The sequence below is a fragment of the Onychomys torridus genome, chromosome 15 (assembly GCF_903995425.1).
Source record: "Onychomys torridus chromosome 15, mOncTor1.1, whole genome shotgun sequence".
Lineage (NCBI taxonomy): Eukaryota > Metazoa > Chordata > Mammalia > Rodentia > Cricetidae > Onychomys > Onychomys torridus.
Genome location: NC_050457.1, coordinates 66,600,934 through 66,623,478, shown reverse-complemented (window position 1 = coordinate 66,623,478; position 22,545 = coordinate 66,600,934). Strand labels below are relative to the sequence as shown.

Below are 22,545 nucleotides of genomic sequence, written 5' to 3'. Positions count from 1 at the left end.
CACCTCATTGTACCCCAGGGTGCCTGCATAAATTTCAGCCTCATTTAACTTATATGTATTTTTTAGATTCTCCCTTGAGCCTAATGCAGACTTCCATATATTACTGCCAATCAGAACCCAATCCTATCCTCAGTTTCTGGTTCTGGTGATGGAACCCAGGGCCTCATGCATGCTAGATACATACTGTACTGCTGAACTATACTGCCAGCTTTAATATTTCTTGTCTTATATGTTTAAGAGATGGCTGTTAGCTCTACATGTGAAAGCATAAGAAGTAAATTATGGACAAAGAGGTATACATCAGTAGATGCCCATCTATAACAAATACACACTATACATTTTTACAAGGTAAGTTCAATAGGAATATCTATAATGGTATGGAAAGTTTAAACTGTTTCAATACTTTTTTTTAGTGAGAATACTTAAACCACCACTTAAATTATTATAGTGTACTGATATAAATACTCTAAACTGATTAAAACTGTCTTGTAAGTTTTCATGACCAAAAAAGATCGCAATATTTTATGAAGTTAATAACTTAGATAATAAAACAGTGTGTACTGAGGGCTCTGTTTTTAAATGGGTTTAAAGTATATGTAAAATATATAGCATATGTTCAGATACAAGAACAAAGTATTATTTATATTCCTCTCCAGGATTGCCTAAATTCATTTTCTGTAATGAATAGACTGCTTTTCTAAGAATAACACAATACAGTGTCTTGCAAGAGGGAGATACTTAACCCAATTTGTTTTCATCTTCCTTCTGGAGTTTTGTCTTCTCATTTAGTTAATGAAAAATAACCAAAAACTCACTTCTGTGGCATATCCCACCACATGTGTCTATTGCTTCATCCCAAAAATAAAGATACCAGCTGTATGATGTTTGAGTCCATATAAGTTATTTAAAACAATGTTTTCAATTAAAAGATATTCTTAATTGCATTTTCTCTTCAAATTTCTCATCCTTATTTATACATAGCCAATTGAGAAAACTACTCGGGCCTCCCTCCCTGTCTTTATCCTCTTGGTACCCAGGTTCCTCTTATTGCGGCAACATAGGCCAAGAGTGGTTAGTGCTTATGGCACAGAGAGGCAGATTGTTCCAGTGGAATCAAATAAAGGTCAGGTACAGAATCCCCTTGCTTCAGCTCTGCAGTCTGGTCTCTCCTAAATGGCCAATATGCTGGCTCATTCTTCAGAAGACCAGAGAAATTGGATCCTATGACAAGTCACTGCATCCTTTATGAATAATAGCAAGTAATATTCTTTCAAAAAAAAACATTCAGGCATGGGTTACAATGAACTGGTGGAGACTAGAGCCCTTCTGGGAGGTCCACAAGCTCTTAGCAGCTTCATCCAGCCCTACCTGGGATAAGGAAAATGCAACAAAAATGAGTAAAGGTTCTTCAGAAGTGGGTGACAGAAAACTCATGGCTTTTTTTTTTTTTAACCTAAAGAAATTTGAAATTTGTTGAAATGTAAGTTTTCAAGCTATGGTCATATTTTTACAGTAGCAGTCCTTACATGTTCATTTATCTAAACCAGTGGTTCTCAGCTTGTGGGTGGTGACCCCTTTGGGGGCCCAACAACCCTTTTCACAGAGGTTACCTAAGACCATTTGAAAACACAGATATTTACATTATGATTCATAAAGGTGGCAATATTATAATTCTGAAGTAGCAATGCAACAATTTGATGGCTGGGGCTCACCACAATGTGAGGAACTGTAGTAGCAAGGGATTGTTAGCATTAGGAACATTGAGAACCACTGCTCTAAACCAACAACAGATGCTCCAGAACAGCAGTAACAAGAAGCACTGCAATGAGCCAATGCAAACCTGCTAAAATTTAACACAATGATAGTAGAAAGGAATTTTTTATTCATGAGTGCTTCTGGATACAAGTGACTATCCAGAAAGACAGAAATTAATGCTCTTTCCTCCTGCTTTTCAAAGTTGACTCTGAAGTTACAATGTTAATTTTTTCCTTATGCAATTGAACTCCCTGAGTATAAATATGCACATCCATGCAGGTGCTACTGACTTACTCCTGTAAACATCTTTGGAGACACTCTCACATGGCTTCCAGGAGACTTTGATCTTTAAGAGAAGCAGCATGTATTCTGCACACAATGAAACTGCAGAGTCACGAACAGGTGTCTTCATCTGAACAGGGGCCACTTCCATAAAATATTCAGAGGAAGAGTCAACATGGCTCCCAGTTGCCAAACACAATACAGGGTTCGCAGACACAGATGATATGAGGCTAAAAGCTTATGTCATCAGTATGGGGAGTGATTTTAAAAATGTATCATCTATATATACAAAATATACAGGTATTTAAAACAGTGTGGAAAGCATGGAAAATAGTTTTGTGACTTAGAAACTCCAGTGTCTTCTCTCTGAATCACTTCAGGCATTTTGTCTGAATGTTAATATGCAGGTGTCTGCTGAGCCCAGTCCAGCCTCCTGTCACCATAAGTCTTGGTGACCCGAGCACTCATAGCCACCTACACAAGTGAGGAACCCTGAAGCTTCAACTGCATGAGCTCTCTATTAAATCCACTTTGATTTTAGAAGGAAGGGGTCGTCATGGGAGCTGTGCTTTGTATAACAGATGAACCTGGAGTCTAACAAGTATAAAAATCTCTCTTCCCACAAACCTCATCTCTCTCTCTCTCTCTCTCTCTCTCTCTCTCTCTCTCTCTCTCTCTCTCTCTGTCTGTGTCTGTGTGTGTGTGTGTGTGTGTGTGTGTTGAGAAATTTGTAGACAACCACTGTCATTAGAGTATACTCCTGTGGTCAGCTACATCCATGCAGCAGGAAGGCCTTAAAACAATACCAAAATATCAAAGTCCAGTCGGGCCTTTGATTGATCAGCCTAAAGCCAGAACCTTCCCTTTGCATTTCTGAGCCTTGGCTACTATATGAAATATCTACCCCACCTAGTTATAAAACTGTTTGAAAGACTCGATGTAATTGTGTGGGGAAGGATAACTTGGGATGCACAGGTATCATCACTGTCCACATGTATATAGGAGATTTGGAACAGTTATCACCTATAAGTAGCTTATGTCAGATTGGACCATCCTGAAGCTTATCAATGGCTTTCAGTGTTAGTTAGAAAAAAAGCCAACAGATCAGAGAGTGTAGTAGAAATCAGAGGCCTCACACCAAATCAATGACTCTTTGCAATAAACACTTGCAAGTAAAGATATATGGACAAAGGGGTATACTGCATGACTCACTGTGTCACATTGCAGCTTTCATGATGAGATTTTTGTTTCTCCCCCTTTTTCCCTTTAATTTTTTTTTTTTTTTTGCACAATGGGGAGGGTACCAGGGCAGAGGGTCATTCAAGGGGACAGGGAAATTAATGGAAGCAAGATCTATGATGTAAAAGACACATAGAATAAATAGAAAGTAAACAACAACAACAAAAAAAAAAAACCAAAGGCAAGGGCTCACTGAAGGATCGTATGCTGTGTGTGCATTATGCATAAAACTCAGAGAATTCTTACAGACAACCAACGCTCCAGATAAAGATAGCATAGGAATGAGAGCACACAAGAGCCAAAGGAATGTATAAGCATCCCTCCCATGTCACGTTTTGACTACCTGCTTTTCAGTCATGGCCCGTTCATACTCTGCCTGCACCACGTCAAGCTCTGCTTGCTTGTCATCCAACTCGGCCTGGGCTTTCTGCAGGTCCTGCATGGCCAGCACATGACGATTCTCTTGCACAACCAAGTTGGCCTGCAGGGGACACAGGGTAAAGGAGAAGCAGGAAGTCCCCAAACACCCATAGTTTAGATGGTAGGAGTTCAACCATGGCCCATGCTTACACCTATGCTTTCTACCTCTACAATCACCTCAATTTGCACAAATCTGAAACGAATATTAATGTGAATTTGTCATCCATGTTTATAAGCATAAATTAATTATGAATCATTAGAACAGCAGTCATCAAATTTATTTTCTATAGGCAAAATAGCCTAAAAATTTGCCAAAAGGCAAAACCAAAGCTTTTAAATATTTGTTTAAAAAACATTTCATGAGCCACCAGTATAGATGACAGGCTAGATTTGTCCTTCACTGGAGCTGAAATATGAACCCTGGAGAAAAGTTTTCATTGTTCTGCCTTTTTGGAGGTCTTTGTTTAATGATTTCAGTTCCCTATTCTTAAAATAACTATAACAAAACAAAAATTATACATTATATGTTTGCTTGGGAAAGATAGAAAGAGTGTCACGTACTTCTCATGGCCAATCCTGTTCTCTGCTAAAAAATCTCCAATGATCACATTCTTGTAATGTCAGCAAGCATGACATCAATTATTTGCTCTGAAATTCTCTCATTTGATCCTTTACATAGTTCTGGGATCCTGAGACTCACACTCTCTATTCTGCACTATTCCCTTAAGAATCTTGATTATTTTATCACAGTCATTAAATTTCATAGGTAGTTGACAAATATGAGTAAGTTCTGGCTTACGGTTGGAAAAGATCAAATTTACAAAACCAAAATTTAAAAATTGTAAAAAGCCACAAGATACGGTCTTTCAGATGTGAATATTAGGGTTTGTGTATTTAAAATGTATTCACCTCTCTGTTTTCTCAAGTCTTTTTAATAGTTATGGTGAATATAGAAATGATGTACATAAACTAGGCTACCTGGGGAAATGTAGGCTTAGTCTCAAGATCATATTAAGTTACAAATAGCTGATATTCTTGCCTGAGGTGCAAAGAAGGGAAAGAGGAAGTCTACACCTTCCTTCATCAAACGCCAGCATTTTCTGGCCCCCGTGTCTATATCTTAATCCTATCTCATTCATTGGATTCCTTTGCTTAAGATCTTGCACGTTGTTGGAAAATTCTGTGCTATGACTTCTTTTATTTTTAAGTAACTTACAACAGACTTGGTGTCTTCACAGAGAATTTGTTCATGCTTAAAAGCTCCTGCAACTTCAGATTTGGGTTACAGAAGAAAGAAATATCCTTGTCTTTCAGAATCCCACTCTCCCTATGGATCTGAGGACAAATACACTGACCGCCAAAGCTCCTGAGCTGCTGTGCAAGGATGAAACCAACTAACCCACAGACTTTCCCAGTCAAGGGTCATACAGCTCCCTCTAGGAGTCCTACCTTCAAAGGCAGCACCTCCTTGTTTATAGAAAAAAAGGAAGCCATGGCTTTGGTCCAGGAACAAAGACCAGCAACATTCCCACATACTCGTCTGGCAGTCTCAATGTTGTAGTCGGCCATTTCAAAGTAAGGATTCAAAAATTCTATCACTTCTTCATTGATCGTGTCTTTGGGGAATTGCTGTGGAAGGAAAGAGTGAATCATGTCAAAACACTTATTTTATGAGGTATATCCAAACTCACATTCTGTTTTCAACGTAACTGAAACTAGTAAGTTGGATAAATGGTATGGCTTTTTGTCACTGTCTTGTGGTATTGGATGAAAGTCTTGCAGCTGAAAACACAGTGTGGAGTGATTGCAAAAGAAGTCTGCCAGCATGCACTTTGTCCTGGTAGTGCAGACACCATCCTGTTTAAATATATTGGGATCCATCAAAAGAGTGAAGTATTTAGGTGATGAATACTAATACAGTTATTAGAATTTCAAAAGCAATAAAAATTTCTTTCCATTAATCCTAAATAGGTGAATTACAAACCCATAATATCAACAATGAAAAACAAACATACACAGCTATATTCTGGCTGAGGACATATAGATTTAGCATTAATCAGCAACTAAATGCTTAATAGATTCAGACAGATGTTCTATTAGACTCACATGAAATGTGAGAGTAATAACTTGGACATTGCACCTTGAGAATGACGAATTAATTCTTAATCATGGAGCTATGACAAATATGAGAGAATTATTATCTCCTGGATAAATACAATTTTAAAACACAGCAGAAATGGATTTAGAATGCCTTCCTGCATCAGGAAGGTAAGTCCAGTTTCCTCTTCTAAAAGCATGATTATTTTCCAAGTAGAAATAAATAAAAAAAATTCCATGCAACCAATAATTGCATGAAATAAACCTTCATAGAACATGTGTAGCAGAGTAGAATCCCTTTAATTTAGACCTAGCCTGTCACAAGTTTCTTTCACGAGACTTAGAAAATAGTGGAGACCAAGCTCCCACAAGCAGTGAATTTTTCATCATATGCACAAGGGGGAAATCTGGAGTCACTCATGAGTATCAATGCAAAGTCCAATTACACTGTCATACAGTCTCACGTGTCTCATGAAGTCGCACATAGTCTCACTGTCACCTGTCCATATACCTAGAAAAGTCTATGGCCCACTAATTTCATAAGCCACTCGTTGCTGTAGCAGAGAGAAGGCACCTATCATAGCATCAGCAGCCACATGAGTGGTACTGAATTGAAAATGAAGAAAAGGTAGTGCTGAAGCTATAGCTTGTGAAATGAGCATGGATCAGGTATTCCCAATCAGTTGTCTCAAGATCTAAATCTGGAAGATAAGACAGAATAACTTCTAGAAAGAAATGAAAGAGAATTTATTCTTCCTCAGAGGGAAGCCAAGATCTAAATGGAACACCAAAAGTGCTATTAAGTTGTATATCAACAAAAAAAAAAAAAAAACCCATTAAAACTAAGAACTCCTGCTTAGCAAAAGACAGTATTGATGAAGTGAACAATTAAGCCAGGAAGCGGCTGGGGATATCAGGAGCACTCATAAAGTATTTGAGTCTAACAGACAAGCGACATTAGCAATGGGCTGGAGAGATGGCTCCGTGCTTAAGAGTACTTGCAGCTCCTGCAAAGCACCCAAGTTCCTAATACCCATGTAGTGGCTCACAGCCATCTGCAACTCCTGTTCCAAGAATTTGACTTTGTTTCTGGTCTCTGTAGGCACAGGACACACACATACATACAAGCAAACACTCATACACATAAAATGAAAACATCTACAAAACACTCCCACACCTACAGCTAAGGGAATATTGCAGAAGAGACACAAGAAATATTGTTAAGAGACAAGGAATCAGAAAGTTCACTGTGAGATCATATCTCCTAGGAATGCCACACACTGTACCCATAAAGTCTCACCCATATGACCGCCCAAATGTGAGCTGAACAAGGAGGACACCAACAGACGTGTCAAAGTAGACCGGGAAGAAACTCCATAAGTCTCAACGCTACACAAAGAACTACAGACAACTAAGATGTGGAGAGTGGCAGAAATAATCTTCCCAAGGGAAGAGCACACCAATTGGTTATCCAAGAGTGAATAGTTAGCCTGAAAACACATATACAGAGAACATTATACAGACAGAGCAAGTTACATTTAGGATATATGTGTACATACATATCTGTGTGTAAATGGATGAAAAAGAAGACCGTGAACCTGAAAGAGAGCAGGGAAGGATATATAAGAGGGTTTGGAGGGAGGAAAGGGAATGGGGAGATAATGCAATTATAAGTTCAAAATAGAAAAGAAATCATTAAAGAGAGAGAAAGGTCCAAACAAGCACTTAACACAAAAATTCCTGAAAAGTTTACAAACCCACCAGAAGATTTTCAGCATCATTAGTTGTCAGGGAATGCAAATTAAGTCCATAACAAAAAGAAACTGCTACCATCACACAAAGAAGAAAAGTGAAGAGCAGGAAATAATAAGGACGTGGTGTACTGTGCAATATGCCTTGGTGCTGAGTATGTAAAGTGACTCAGAAATTCTACTCCTGCAAATATGGCAAACAGAAATACATGTGTACAGCCCCCAAATGTTCTGTATATCAGCACAGACAGCAGATTCATTTATTTTTTTAAGAGTTTTTTCTTTTTTTTTAAAGATTTATTTATTTATTTATTTATTTATTTATTTATTTATTTATTTATTTATATATTATGTGTACAGAAGAGGGCACCAGATCTCATTACAGATGGTTGTGAGCCACCATGTGGTCGCTGGGAATTGAACTCAGGACCTCTGGAAGAGCAGTCAGTGCTCTAACGACTGAGCCATCTCTCCAGTCCCAGCAGATTCATTTATAATAGCCAAAACTTAGTAACAACCCCAATGGTTGTTTTTACCACAATGGTCCAGTAGACAAATCAAAGTATATCACATGTTTCACAAAGTGTTGATTCAAAGAATCTCATGGAAAATGACTGTAAATGTTTCAGAAAGTCTAAGCACTGGTTGGTAAGCCTATTAAAGGTCTGTTGCATACACTCACAATTAAATAATTTCATTTAAAATAAAGGCAACCTATGGTCACAACTCAGTTTCTCCTCACTTTATGAGGCTTCCTATCACCTACACTTTGTAGGTTGTTGGCATCAATGGCACCAGCATGGTGTAATTCTACAGAAGGTCATGTTGTTCTGCTTTCTTATCTCTGTCTCTAGCATCATTTTTGGAGTTTGAAACTGGTCTTTCTGGGAGTAATTAAACTGTGCAAAGACTAATAACAAATGTCTTTGTTCTCTTCTTATTTTTTTTCCTCCACAAAATAAAATCTAATTATTCTACCCTTCCACACAGCACTGAACATTCATATCCTGGAAAGCTATAACTGCAAAATAATGGAGAGTTGCCTTTTGCCACAATAAGAACAAATTTCATCTATCTAGTAAATGACTCTCAAAGCAAGGTTTTGGTATGTAATTTTGTATATGTCAATTTCCAAACAGACAATGAGGAGGAGGAGGAGGAGAACATAATAACAGTTACTTTATGGGAGGTAACTGACTGTGTTTAAGAATGAGAGAGATTCTAAATATATGTATTTTGCTTTTGGTGATGGTTAATATGTATATGCACATTAATCACATGGTACACTTAAAATTTATACATTATAATTGCAACAGAATTAAAAAGATACAAAGTATTCCTCCAATAGTACTACTATGGACATCAAATTATAAATGTGAGCACAGACAATGGATCCTTGGTACTTATAGACCCCAAAGACAAACCAAAAATATTCATGAAAAATATCATGTCTGTACTGAACATATACAGATGTCTTTCTCATCATTGTCTCCTAAGCAACACAATATAACAAACTGGACATGGTGGCACATGCTTGTAATCCCAGCCCTGGAGAGGCTGAGGTAGGAAGACCATGAGTTCAAGTGGGATATAGATAATCTAACAACAAGAACAAAATGTATAGTGACTATCTGTGTAGCATTTACACTGTGTTAGGATCATAAATAACCTAGCAGCCATTTGCAACACACAGGAGGACATGGAAGGACATATGCAAAACCTATGTCATTTTACATAAGGGACCTGAACATCCTCACATTTCTGCATCCCCTGGGAGTCCTGAAAACACTGAGGGATAACTGCATGTGTGTGCAGACAGTGCATACACCTACTTAGTCTCATCAAAACAATTTGATTACTTTTTTTGGAGTATGTGTCAACATAGCTGAAAGTGTCCAGAAAAGATCTAACACTCATGTCTTACATTTGAAAGAGAAAATTCTACCACAAAAGAGGACTCACGTGCATTTCCAAAATACATATATAGAATGAGTTACTTTTAGAAATGAATTATATTGAACGACTCAAACAACTGAGTCCGCTTCTAATCCATTAGCACCAAAAGACCAACCTGTAAGTTCTGGAGAAAGTTCCCTGCCGTCATCAGTTTTAAAGATTCCTGCCAGGAAGGCACAGTGCAGCTTTTTTCCAGGTCAATTTTCACCGGGTTGACCTTCCTCTGAAAGAGCAGCAACACACAGTCCATAATCCGCATGATGAGGTGAGGGGGTCGACCAAGCGTGCGCACTGTGGCGATGTCAGAGGGCTTGATGGTCTGTGGGATGGAATGGGGGAGCATCCAAACTCAGATACAGAATTCAGACGAACTGTCATGTATAAATGCTGCTATTTCAACAGAGCACAAACAATACTTTTAAACTAAGAAGTCATAAGGTATAGATGAACATTTAAGCCTAAAGAAATGAATGTCCTAAAAGCCAAAATTCTTTACAAATGTTTTATAAATTTTATTTTTTAATAAGCTTACAAACCTGCAAGTTTCATTTTTACATTTTAAAACATTTTATTTTTTATGGTTTAATGGTAGTGGTATGTGAATGTCAATGCAGGTGTCTGTGAAGGTCAGAGCACCAAATCCCTCTAGAGCTAGTTATGAGAAGTTATGACCCACCAAACAGGTGCACTAGCAACTGAACTAGAGTCTTCTACAAGAACCACTCATGCTCTGAATTGCTGCGCCATCTCTTCAGACCCTGGTTACAGTTCCTTAGTGGCATTTTTTTTTCTTCAAGACAGGGTTTCTCTGTATAGCTTTGCACCTTTCCTGGATCTCACTCTGTAGACCAGGCTGGCCTCCAACTCACAGAGATCCGCCTGCCTCTGCCTCCCAAGTGCTGGGATTAAAGGAGTGCACCACCACTGCCTGGCCCTTAGTGGCATTTTTATACATACTTAGCTTTGGTTGACCCTTGCCATTCTGAGCTCTCTCCTTCCCCCCACTTTTCTATCCCCCTTTTGTACACCTACACCCCTAGTAGTCTGCCTACCACTTTCATGTCAAATATATTCCATTATCCTTCCTACTTTATCCCTGTAAAACCTCAGTTTTTAATACATGGAATTGGAAAATGTTATATTTAGTGAGATGCCACAGGCTCAGAAAGGCATGTACTGCATGTTCATGCACCCTCACATTCAGATGCTAGCTTCTGACTTTTATATGTATATTTGTGTGGGATTAGGGTATGCAGAGGCCAAGTTTTTACACTTCTAACAAGCAGCAAAAAGGAGAAAAATGTTGGTAAGCAGATAAGGAGCTGTGACTTCCCTAACAGTGTACACACTTCTTTGTGTTTAAAAAAAAAAAAAAAGTACTCTAAAAAAAAATACTCAGCACTTAAGTAGTTATCAGGATTTGAAATGAGGGGAAAAAATACCATATTCACAATGCCTTTTCACTCGTTAGCTATATAGGTCAAGAATCTCTCTTTCTCTAAAGCAACTCAGGCTGTCACAGTGGACTGACACCAGAGGTTAGCCTTGGGGCTGACAGATTAAATAATTAGAGGTTTCTTAGCTGGGAACTGACCTTTAAATGAAGGGACTTGGGCAATCCGAATTTCACACAGCTCTCAGGAAGGTTCTGTTCCAATTCTGGTACAGATATTCTTATACAGTAAATTACTTAATAATCAGCCTCCTTTTGCTTGGTAACACTCTCTCTCCTGGACATTTTATGAAATCAGTATTGGGGAGAACATGAGTCTAACACAGGCTTACTTCTAGGATGCACAGTGCACACCCCTGTGTGTCTGTGTCTTAAAGGCTTATGTCTCATCTACACACACACACACACACACACACACACACACACACACACACCCATCAGAAGATGAACTTTCTCTGAAGATGGAGGACACACTCATACAGCACTTGGTGATTTGCTCTGAAGAGATGTATTTCAGCCTACCAGCATTTTTGAAAGTTAAGAAGCTAGAAAATTAAATTGGAGGTAAAGAACTAAAAATGGCAGACCTTTATTTGAGATACATGGGGGGAAAAGGAGGGAAAGAGAGTAACAGCCAGTGGGAAACTAAGGGTAAGTTACACTTATGCAAAAATGCATCAGTTATATATGTGGACAGTTGTGCTCATGTGTCAGGAACTTGGGTAAAGGAACAGGCACTAATGCTGTACCTAGGGACCAACCTGTTTCAGATAACTATTGAATTCTATTTTCTACAGATGCCATGAGGTGACAATTATGTAAGATGCTATAATGTAAATATATATAATATAAATCTATAAATATAAGTTATTTACCATTTGAACACACTTTCTTCTTGTGCTGCCTACTAGTTAACGTCTGATTAAACATTAAGGTAGGAAAAGACATGTTCTTCTTTAAATTGTTTATTTATTATTTACTATTTGTTTACTTATTTATTTAATGTGTATGGATGCCTGCATGTGTCATGTTCACTACTTGAATACCTCGTTCCCACAGAGGTCAAAAGGGAGAGCTGGATCCCCAGACCTGAAATTATAGATAGTTATGAGCCACTGTGTGGGAGCTGGGAATGAGACTGGGTCCTCCAACATCAAGTGCTCTAAATCACTGAGTTATCTCTTCAGCTTCCTGGGGCATATTCTCCATGGTTGGCTTTTCTTGGATTGATATAACCTGAGGCTGCAATGTTAGAGTCTAGCTGTATTGGGAGTTTTCTTAGGACAGATTGGCAATACATTTCCTCAGAAACACAAAGACCCAGTAAGAAACACATGGGATCAATAGAGGAAATTATATAATTCTCTTCTATACATGCTCCTGTGGCTTGGAGGTTAAATGTATTTTGGGAGGTAGAACATAGGGGAGAACCATTATGGAGTCCTGCCCTTTTGAAGGGGATGTTGGAACTTCGCTCCTTCCCTCTTCTTTTGCTTCCTGTCCATAAAGTGGGCAGCTTCGTTATGTGTCCCAGCCATATGATGCTGCCTCATGCCAGCCTCAAAGCAACAAAACAGTAAGTTAAAACGAGTCTTGTCTCTTCATACATGAATTATCTCCAGCATTTTGTTATAGTAACAGAAAGTTGTCTGACATCTTACTTCTGTTCCCACATATGTCTATACCAATCATTATATGATGCAGAATATTTTAGAACTACAATTTAGGGGAATACTAGAAACATCTGACAAGATGAAAAGAAGATGCCAACTCTTAACTCTTAAAAAGGAGGGAAATGCTGGCCTCCTTTTTAAAAACAATACCTGAGAAGACTTAAACTCTAGTCCTATGAGTATGGGTACCCTGAATGCAATGCAGTTTTAAAAGTTCTTGTTGATCAAAGACTATGTTGATCAAAGACTCTCTGAGGAAAGCCAAATTTACATAATTGTGGCAGAAGAAAGTCTGCCATGTCCACAGATCTTAGAGGCTAAAAACCCAGGAGAGCTTGAAGGATAGAGGAGGATAGTTTGGCCAGAACATAGGGAAGTGAGAAACAATTAGGGAACACACATCCAATGCAAGTGTAGTATAGAAAGTCAGAGAGAAAGAGGAGGCAAAATCTTCATTATCTCAATAGCAAAGAAATGTGTGTAACATTTACTCTTGTTGTTTGTGATCCTGGCAACTAAAGCTAAAGCCTCACATATTGCAAGCAAGTGCTCTACCACTGAACTGTACCATTGGGTCAGAAATGCCAAAAGAGAAGGAGGAAGACAAGGAGGAGGAGGAGGAGGAGGAGGAGGAGGAGGAGGAAGAGGGGGAGGAGGAGGAGGAAGAGGGAAAGAAGAAGAACAAAACAAAACCTAAAGACTTGGATCAAAAAGGACTTGGAAATTTCTCAGGCATCATGTTAAGAAAATGGTAAGAGAACAGACTCTCCTTATCAAGCAATGATCCATGCCCATCTGAGGTCAAATAACTCGAGTTAGCAATGAACATACAGCATAATTCTGTTGCTTTTCTTTGATCCACTTCTAAGCCAAGGATCAACAGCTTAAGTGAATAGATGAATAGAAATGAATTAATAGTAATTTTTTCAAAAGAATTCTACATCGATTCTTCAACATTGACCTGTCCTATAAGTCATTGTCTAGCTCATGAACCATGTTATATTTCTCAAAATATCACCTCCTTTGTCATTTATTATTTTTTTATAGGCACACAACTGAAGACTGGGTTGAAAGCCACTCTGCCTCTGCCATTAGTGGGCCACATTCAGTCAGCAGTCTTTATTTGGGTGTTTCACAAACAGACTCACAGGAACCTTCATCTCCTGGAGCACCCACTTCAAAGTTCTCAGTGAGTCAGGAAACATTTTGGAAACTTCATGCAACTTTCCCACTGTCACGCAGACTATTAATGAAAAAGTTGAAGTGATAACCCAAGACTCTTGGCTGCTATTCTGTGACAGGGCTCATTATCCCTTAAAAAAAAAAAAATGAGCCCAAGATGTTAATCTGTCTGCATGAGATCTAGAGGGCTGACAGTCTCTGCAGGCATGGTGGTGAAAGCTTTGGTCTGGCCCACATCCCTTCCCTATGAACACCTGCCACACCCCTCAGAGACACCTGCAGTGCGGCTTCTGCTTCTTCTAGAGCTGGCTTTGCTGCCTCTAGCTTCTCCTCAGCAATGGCTTTGTCCTTAGAGATGCTGTCTACAATGGCCTGGGCTTTGTCCTTCACCTTTTGTACCTCAGCCTTGACCTTCTCAGCAGCCTGTGCTTTCATTGTGACTTCTTTTAAGACCTAATTAAATAGAAGAAAAAAAAAATCGTCAAAGTTTATAGGCAACTTGGTGTACTGATTTTGTCCACTCCTCCAGTTTTCACACAGAACAATAAGTGGTTTACGACAACGGGAATAAACATCTGCAGGCCTGCGGCCATCCACCTACTGCATCAGCTTTGTCGTTGGCCACTTGCAGTTCCCTCTCTTTCATTTCCAGCTCTTTGCTCAGGGCTGCCACTGACTCTGAAGCTTCTTTCAGCTTTTCCAATCCAGTGTTCATTCTGGGGTTGAAAAGTCCATGCAAGCAATGTTAAACATTTGTAGCAAGTACCTTCGTTTCCAAGTGTCAATTCACTAGTTAATAATGGTGGGGTTATGTTTAAAGAAAGGATGTGTAATAAAGAAAACCTAAGAGGGCCTCACCTAGGAAGTACATCTTGGTTGAGTTCCACACTCACAGGTGGTCTTTCATCAACCATATATAGGAAGTGAACGTAGTAAAAAACATGAAAAACAACCATAACCTAGACAACACCACCCCAGGCCCAATAACAATGAACTTCAAATGCCCAAATGCTGTGTTGGGGAGAGGAAAATAACTTTCATTTTTCAAAACAGTCCAATGAAATTAAAAGGAGAAATATTTGCACTCAAGAGATAAAGTAAAGGTAAATGAGAATAGGTATGAACTGGCTACCTGTGTAGACCTGAAATGATGTTCTCTAGAAAATGAGAGGCCTTGGGTCATTTAGTCACCATCTCATGGATCTCTTACAGATAATCTAGTCTCCTACCCAGGGATTCCCTTACATGGCAATCCTGGCTAGCTCTGGCTGCTTTCTGGAAGAAAATGTGCATGTTGAAAAAAAATATAGTACAAAGCAGTGACATTTCCATTCAAACTTCAGTAACACAGGCTATTCACTTTTCTGTGACCATAATCATCAACCTGACTCTTCTACCTTAGTCACACAGGGAATTTGAATGCAATGGATAAGAGGACATAGAATGGGAATCTGTATTCTCACCTCCCTTCCACATCTATTATATAATTAGATCAATCAATATCATAAGAAGTGGCAGTCCATATAAGACACCTGGAAATTTCATCACATTAGGCCATAATAAAGACCCCCCAGGGAGCCCAGAATAATCCTCCACAGGACTCTAGAAGAGTATTCCCAGCCTCAGCACTAATGACTTTGGGCTGGATGATTCTTTGCTCAGGGGGCTGCCCTAGCCTCTGTCTTATGGTGATACAACATTATGAAAACATCTCTCACATTCGAAGAATCTGGAACTTTTGCTGAACCTCACAGCCAGACTTAATAATACACCTTGAGGTCACTTAAGACTGATATCCTACTGTGTAGTCTGCCTGCTTGTTTAACCTGCCTTTAAGCAAAATTTAACAACAAACCTTCCTTGCCTTGGACTTTGCATTTAATCAACTTTTACAATCTAAGCTAGCACATAGCTTTAATCTTAAAATATGTACTTTTCTATGCATATAGAGAATTGCATATCTATGTTATGGTAACAAATGCTGAAAACAGTATCTTAAAAGCAACACTAAATGATAAATATTCACCATAAGTGCTGGAAACTGCATATAGATATTAATTGGTGTTATTTACTTGTTTGTTATCTGGGTCAGTTGGAGTCAAATGAAATCAGTGACTTAATACCTTGGAAAACCCTGTTAAAGATTTCTATAAAGTGTCTCTCATTCTTCCCCATTTGATTCTCTCTGTGCTATTCAATAAATACAGAGCAAAAGCCCTTTGTGGGGGACAGACATGGGCTTTTTGTTTGGTGAGGTTTTTTTTTTTCTTTATGCAACACTGATACATTTTTGGTAGAGTGAGGCTATTATTAATGCATTTGAATTGATGCAGTTTGGTGGCCCATGTGAGGAATGTGTTTAAACTGATGCACTGTCCCTTGAGGTAGCAAGTGTGTTGACCTCACACTACCCTAACTTTAGAACACCAGTTGTGACAGCCAATAATGTCTCTGGTCATTTCAAAATGTATCCAACCAACAACTTGGCTCCAGGATGAGAACCAGTGCTTCAAGATGACCTTTATTTGACCTTCCCACTCACCTATTGGCCAGGCTCTGCACTTCCACAAGTTTTTCTCCATATATGAACTTATAGCCCTGAATAAAGGAGAGGTACGATTTGGGTGTCACGTGGGTAGAGCGCCGGAACCTCTGGAAATAATCAGCACATTTCTCAGCCACCCCGTCCTGAAAGGAGCCCATACACTGGACAACTTCCTTCTTGATTTCCACGCTGCAGTCAATGTTATAGGATGAGAGGAAATGCTCAGACACTAGGAAGAATAAAGATGACAGTGTATCAGACAGGCGTGCCAACGGCTGTTCGCAAAGTTCCCTGGCTGTGTTTAAAAGACAGTCATTTCCTAGGTCAGCGCACAACCTCCATTGCCCCAGGTAGAGATATCTCTCAGTACTTTGAACCCCAGGCCTAAGACATCAGCAATTCTATTGTCCCTTTCATATAAAACACTCTAAAAACTACAGGTCTATCATCATTCCTTGCTTTCTGGAACTTGTGTAGAGAAGTCTCCTCTGCACAGCTGCAGGGTCCAATGGCAGCCAGACTGCTTTATGGGTTACATAAGGTCAAAGTGATTCAAATAACAGACATCAGTGCCCTTGCCACTCAGACCCACCTATTAATAATTTATTATTCTTTTGTTAACTCCAAACCTGTCAATCCTTTAATTCCTTTCAACTCCGGTTCCATTGGTCATGTGGAAATGTTTATTACTACATTTGTTTGTTTGTTTGTTTAATGATAGTCATGTTGCTCTTAAAAGCAGTGACTGGACATTTGTGATCACACATAATTTACAGCATCCTTTAGATGTTTAGGTAAAAATCTCCTATTAGAGACCTTTACCTTGCCCACAGGATCTAATAGTGAATCAATTGTTAAGACACATTTTTCCATTATAAAAATAATCTAGCTCTGGGAATGGTAGCAAACATCTTTAATTCCAGTACTAATGAAGGAGAGTCAGGCAGATACCTTGAGTTCAAGGCCAACCTCATCTACATAATGAGTTTCAGACTATAGTGAGCCCATGCCTTAAATATAAACAACCAAAAAGAATAAGCCATAAGGAAAGATCAAATCTATTTTGTCACATATGTGCTGTGTTCTCACTGTCTATCCATCACTGAAATGGGTGAGAGAGAAATATAAAACACAGTCTTCAGTCCACAGAATTTTTCGAGATTATGCATAATGTATGTTTAAATTATGACATGCATTTTAAGTGTCTTGTGAGAAATACCCTATATATATGAGTTGAAAATAGAAATATCACTAGTGGAAGTAAGAGGGAAAGAAAAGGAATCGAGTGAGTACAAGGCTGACAGCACAGATTTAAAGAATAATGGCCTTTTATCACTAGTACCTGATCAGTAAATTCAGCTCTTCGTGGAAGAGAAGAGACCATTCACCAAATTGCTTGAAAATAAAGTTGAATAAATACTAAAGGGCAATAAATTAAGGTATCTATGTTTCCTTAAAAAGTTAATCAGATACAGTAATGAAGAGCTCTAATCCAATCAGTTTAAATCTAGGCATTGGAAACAAATTCATACCTACGACAGAATTTTTACTTATTAATTTTTGCAGTGTTAGGCATGAAAGCCAGGGACTCATGTATAATAGGCAAGCTCCCTACCATTGAGCTACATCTTCAGACCTTCCAATACATTTTTAGAGGTGTTAACCAGGATGCCAACCATTTACTTCAAGCTGCTTTAGTTGGAATTATGGGATGGGTTCTAGAAATGTACCATTATTTTCAGACTTCTTTATATTCACTACATAATGAATGTGTTTGAGTGGACAAAAATCTCTTGGTGAAAACATACTGGAAAGATGTTTTCTATTGTAAAACCCATGAAATCCTCAAATGGTCCCCAAAGCTGCCTGGTGGCTGGGTACTGAAGACTGCATGCTGGTGAGTTATCCTGAGATGAGATACACTGATCTGGATTGTTTAATTTTACCTGCTCCAGAGGTATCAGTGAAATAAAAATGAAAGTCCCTAGAATTCATCTTGTTTTACTTATTTTTATTCCAGGAGGGACAGAAAGACAAACATAAAGGAAATGTAATCCTTACTGATGTTTTCTGTTGACGTAATTAATACTAAACATTCCATGGTATTGGGCAGGGGTGTATATAAGTGAGAGAACACTTGATAGCATGAGCTAGGCCCTAGGTTTAATCCCAAGCATCACACACACACACACACACACACACACACACACACACACACACACACACACGCAAGAACAAGTGCAAGGGCCTGAAAAGGGCATTGTGGAGTTCTGCTTTATTACTCGCTGCCTCGTTTCTTTGAGACAGGATCTCTCACTGAACCTGGAGTTACACTGGCAGCCAGCATGCCCTAGCGGATCCTCTGTCTCCCTCTTCCCAGTACACACACATACAATGGCAGGATTGCAGAGGTACATACAGCCATACCTGGATTTTTAAGTAAATCCCAAGGATTCTCCCAGGCCCTTATGATAGAGCAGCAGTAAAGCACACTAAGAGAAAACACTCTGGTCAAGAGAACAACATCTATTGTCTAGGTAGAGACCTAACATTTCAGGTGGGCCTGGTCAATCACGTGGCTAAAGTTAAGAAGGTGAGTTCACCTTAAGCTATGGTAAGAGAAAGGAGTGATAATTAGTCCTTTAATTAGATGTACTTTTCCTTCCCACAATCCCCAGCCCTGGGCTACAACTACACAGCTCCATAAGTCTGCCTGATTTTCTAAATTATCCAGAAAAATGTAACTTCTCCCTTCCTTTTTATTTCTACTCTAAGCATGCTTTCCTTAACACTCCAGGCTTCACCAACATCTTAGGCTTCCTTACTCTTTCTTCAAAGTTCCCCTTAGTTTTCTTTTAACATCTAACATAACAAAATTGTCTTGAAGTTTCTGTTTGAATCTATTCTTAATTTTTTTTTTATCAATGAGACTCCAGAAGGAGACCCAGAGTTTCCCTGTATCACTTATACTTATAAAGCAAGTGTTCATAGCGAATAAGTCATTTCCCGAGCCCAAATTTTCAAAATACAATGAATAACAACCTAATCTCTATGTGTACCTGTTATATATGTATGTAAAATACCTGTGCTTCAAATACCTGTTGATGAAATTATTCCAATATGTTGTAAGGCAAGGTATTTTAAGTGTTTAATTGCTGACTTTCCAAAAAAGATTTTATATTTTCTAACAAGAAATGAATCATTTTGCATATGTTGTTGTAATTATTTTACCTGTTACTAGAACATATATGTCACTAAATAGTCATATAGTATGCAAGTCATGGGTATTACTCAACTCATTTGAAGATATCGAGAGCTTTGTGGTGGTATTGTGTTCCCCGAAATATTGTGCAGGCTAATAAACTTATCGGGGGTCAGAGGACAGCTACAATATTAAACATGAGGATAGGCAGTGGTAGCACATGTCTTTAATCCTAGCATTCCAGAGGCAGAAATCCATCTGTTCAAGGATACAGCCAAGCATAGTGACTCACGACTTTAATCCCAGGGAGTGATGGTAGAAAACAGAAAGATATATAAGGCATGAAGACCAAAAACTAGAAGGATTTGGCTGGTTAAGCTTTTAGGCTTTGGAGCAGCAGTTCAGCTGAGACCCATTCGGATAAGGACACAGAGGCTTCCCGTCTGAGGAAACAGGATCAGCCGAGAAGTTGGCCAGGTGAGGTAGCTGTGGCCTATTCTGTCTCTCTGATCTTCCAGCATTCACTTCCAATACCTGGCTCAGGTTTGATTTCATTAATAAGAACTTTTAAGATTCATGCTTACTGACCATAAAAGTTTCAAACTATTTAAATGCCAATGACAGTATATAAAATATAGATGTTATCGATACAGGAAGGCCAAGAAAGGGGGAAAATATGAAAATATTTTTAAATGTTTGTAACACAAAAGTATACAAAGATGTGATTGGGTCTTAACTAGCATTGGTACTTGGATAAAAAAAAAATGGGAGATGAGTTGTGGAAAGGTTTAAAGGACAAGATGGAATTTCTAAAGATAGGAGAGATGACATGCCAGGATAAAGAAAGACTATAAGTAAGTTAAGGCCAAATTATGGGAGGATGGTGAATGATAACATGGCCTGATTCATTCATTCAATACAATCCTATACATTGATAGCTGCTGAAATTGTCAACAAGAATACATCACCCTTGGCATCATGGGGAATTTCACCTAGTAGGACTAAGAAGCACAAGTCAACAAACACCCTACTATGTGTAGATCACAAACTGTGATCAAGGCAAAGCCTTTGGGTAGCATTGAAAAACTGAGGTCACTGGAGACTTAATCAAAGAGACATACATGAAATGCTTCACTCTCTGGCAACGTGTGACACTTCAGAAGGGGAAAAAAAGCTACCGAGTTAAAAAGAGCAGCATTTTGTAGCAAAGGTCCTCCAACACTGGGCAGAAGTTGTTCAGTCCAGTGCAGAGACAGCTGCTAGCAGAGAAAGTAAATAAATAAATAAGAAGTCCCCATGAACGAGAACACACAACAGGGTTATTTCCACCACACTAACCGGCAACTAAAGCATCCTTGGGCCATTGGCTGAACCAGTCAATTGTGCATCCTGAAATAAGGGCAGGGAACTTCAAAGCTCGATTTCGAAATTTCTCTCCAACAGGTGAAAAGCAGAGCACAATGTGAAGGTTCCCTCGAACCCTGCTCATGAAATACTCATACAGGTTGTCATTAGTGGGAGGGCGCTTGGGGTGTTCCTTTTTCATGATTGATGTCAGGTCACTGTTAATCTCATCAATTTCATCCCGAGCAAATAAGTTAGAGACCTCAGAAAGAAATACAAGTATATAAATTCAGCACATACATATAAAAGAAAACATAGTCTCAAAAGGTCTAAGACTTTTCTTCCACTTGTTCTCATAAGTTCACATTTTTTAAATGAACTTAAAATTTTCAAGATGGGACACATCACATCTTAATGCACATAGATGGCTTTATGGCTAACTGCACAGTCATGGTCTTAAAAGAGGGAGGATGGACACACCAAAAGCCCAGCCTTCTGAGCCTCCCTCCCACTCAGTCCATATTTCTCTTCACTCTTTTAAATGCCTAGCTTCACATCTTAATTGGGAGTTTCATTCTTTAAAAACCTAATAGAAAAAGCCATTCTTCATGTGGATGGCCAAATTCTTATCAACATTAACTCAAATCTCTAAAGGAAGGGAAAAAAATGGAGAGTTCTACTCTGGAAGGAATCTAAAGAGGCAAAGGTATGAAAATAACTGAGCTCCTACCTCTCCTGATGACAGAACGTTGTTCATGTATTCCAAAAATGACTCCTCTTTAATCTCATTGTCTGTGAAAATGAAAGTGATTCCTTTGCCTTGATGGCCAGCAGTCCTGTACAAAACCTTCAGGTCTTCCATCAGATTCGATGTGTTGTAGGATCTGAAGAAACACAATTGTTGTGTCAGTCACTAAAATAGTACCATGGGAAGGCAAGAACCTTATGCTACCTAGCCAACCAAAAAGTGCTGGTTTTATTCCATCATATGGATACATACTATCTGTGAGTGTGAGCTAACTGATTCTTTAATTCCATACACCACTGATACTATAATTAATGTTTGGGCACACAAAAAACAGCCCCAAGGGAAAGTTAAACCTGAAACTAATATAATTTAACAGAAGCAAATAGCATTTGCATACATATATGTCATATGACTGTGTACAGGTGCCATTTTGAAAATACATGTTGACAGGGGTAATATTTGTTGGACATAATAAATAGAATGTTTATCAAGGGTTAATTATCCATCTGCAAAGGACATATTAGAAGATACCTCATATGTTGAACTAAACTAAACTAAGTTGATTCAAGCTTTCATGATGTGGGAGAGAGAAGCCAAATCATGACCCACAGTGCCCTTCTCATCTCTCAAAACCACTATTATCCTCATTTCTTTGGATTCCACATAAAAGAGCTAGTTTCAGAGCAATCAGTACATTGTTTCAGACTAGCTGAAAACATTTGAAATACACCCTATCATAAATCTCCTTTCACTCCCCAAAGCAATCCTCAGATAGAAGTCATCCTACAATCAAGAAATGCTAGAGCAGTCTTCACACAGAATAGTCTAGTACTGCCAAAAGCATTAAAAAATGTTTCATTTATGGAGAGTTAGATTTATTAAATTATTCTGTGTGTGT

The 22,545-nt window shown here is 38.7% G+C and overlaps 1 protein-coding gene across 1 annotated transcript in view; it reads right to left on the bottom strand.

Annotated features, from left to right (window-relative positions):
- Positions 1-22,545, bottom strand: part of Dnah5 (dynein axonemal heavy chain 5) — a 232,159-nt gene that overhangs the window by 53,813 nt on the left and 155,801 nt on the right. The window contains 8 exon segments of the mRNA XM_036206930.1: positions 3,620-3,757; positions 5,146-5,325; positions 9,616-9,819; positions 14,085-14,261; positions 14,410-14,524; positions 16,351-16,582; positions 20,894-21,161; positions 21,630-21,783. Of these exon segments, the coding sequence (XP_036062823.1) occupies positions 3,620-3,757; positions 5,146-5,325; positions 9,616-9,819; positions 14,085-14,261; positions 14,410-14,524; positions 16,351-16,582; positions 20,894-21,161; positions 21,630-21,783 (1,468 nt within the window).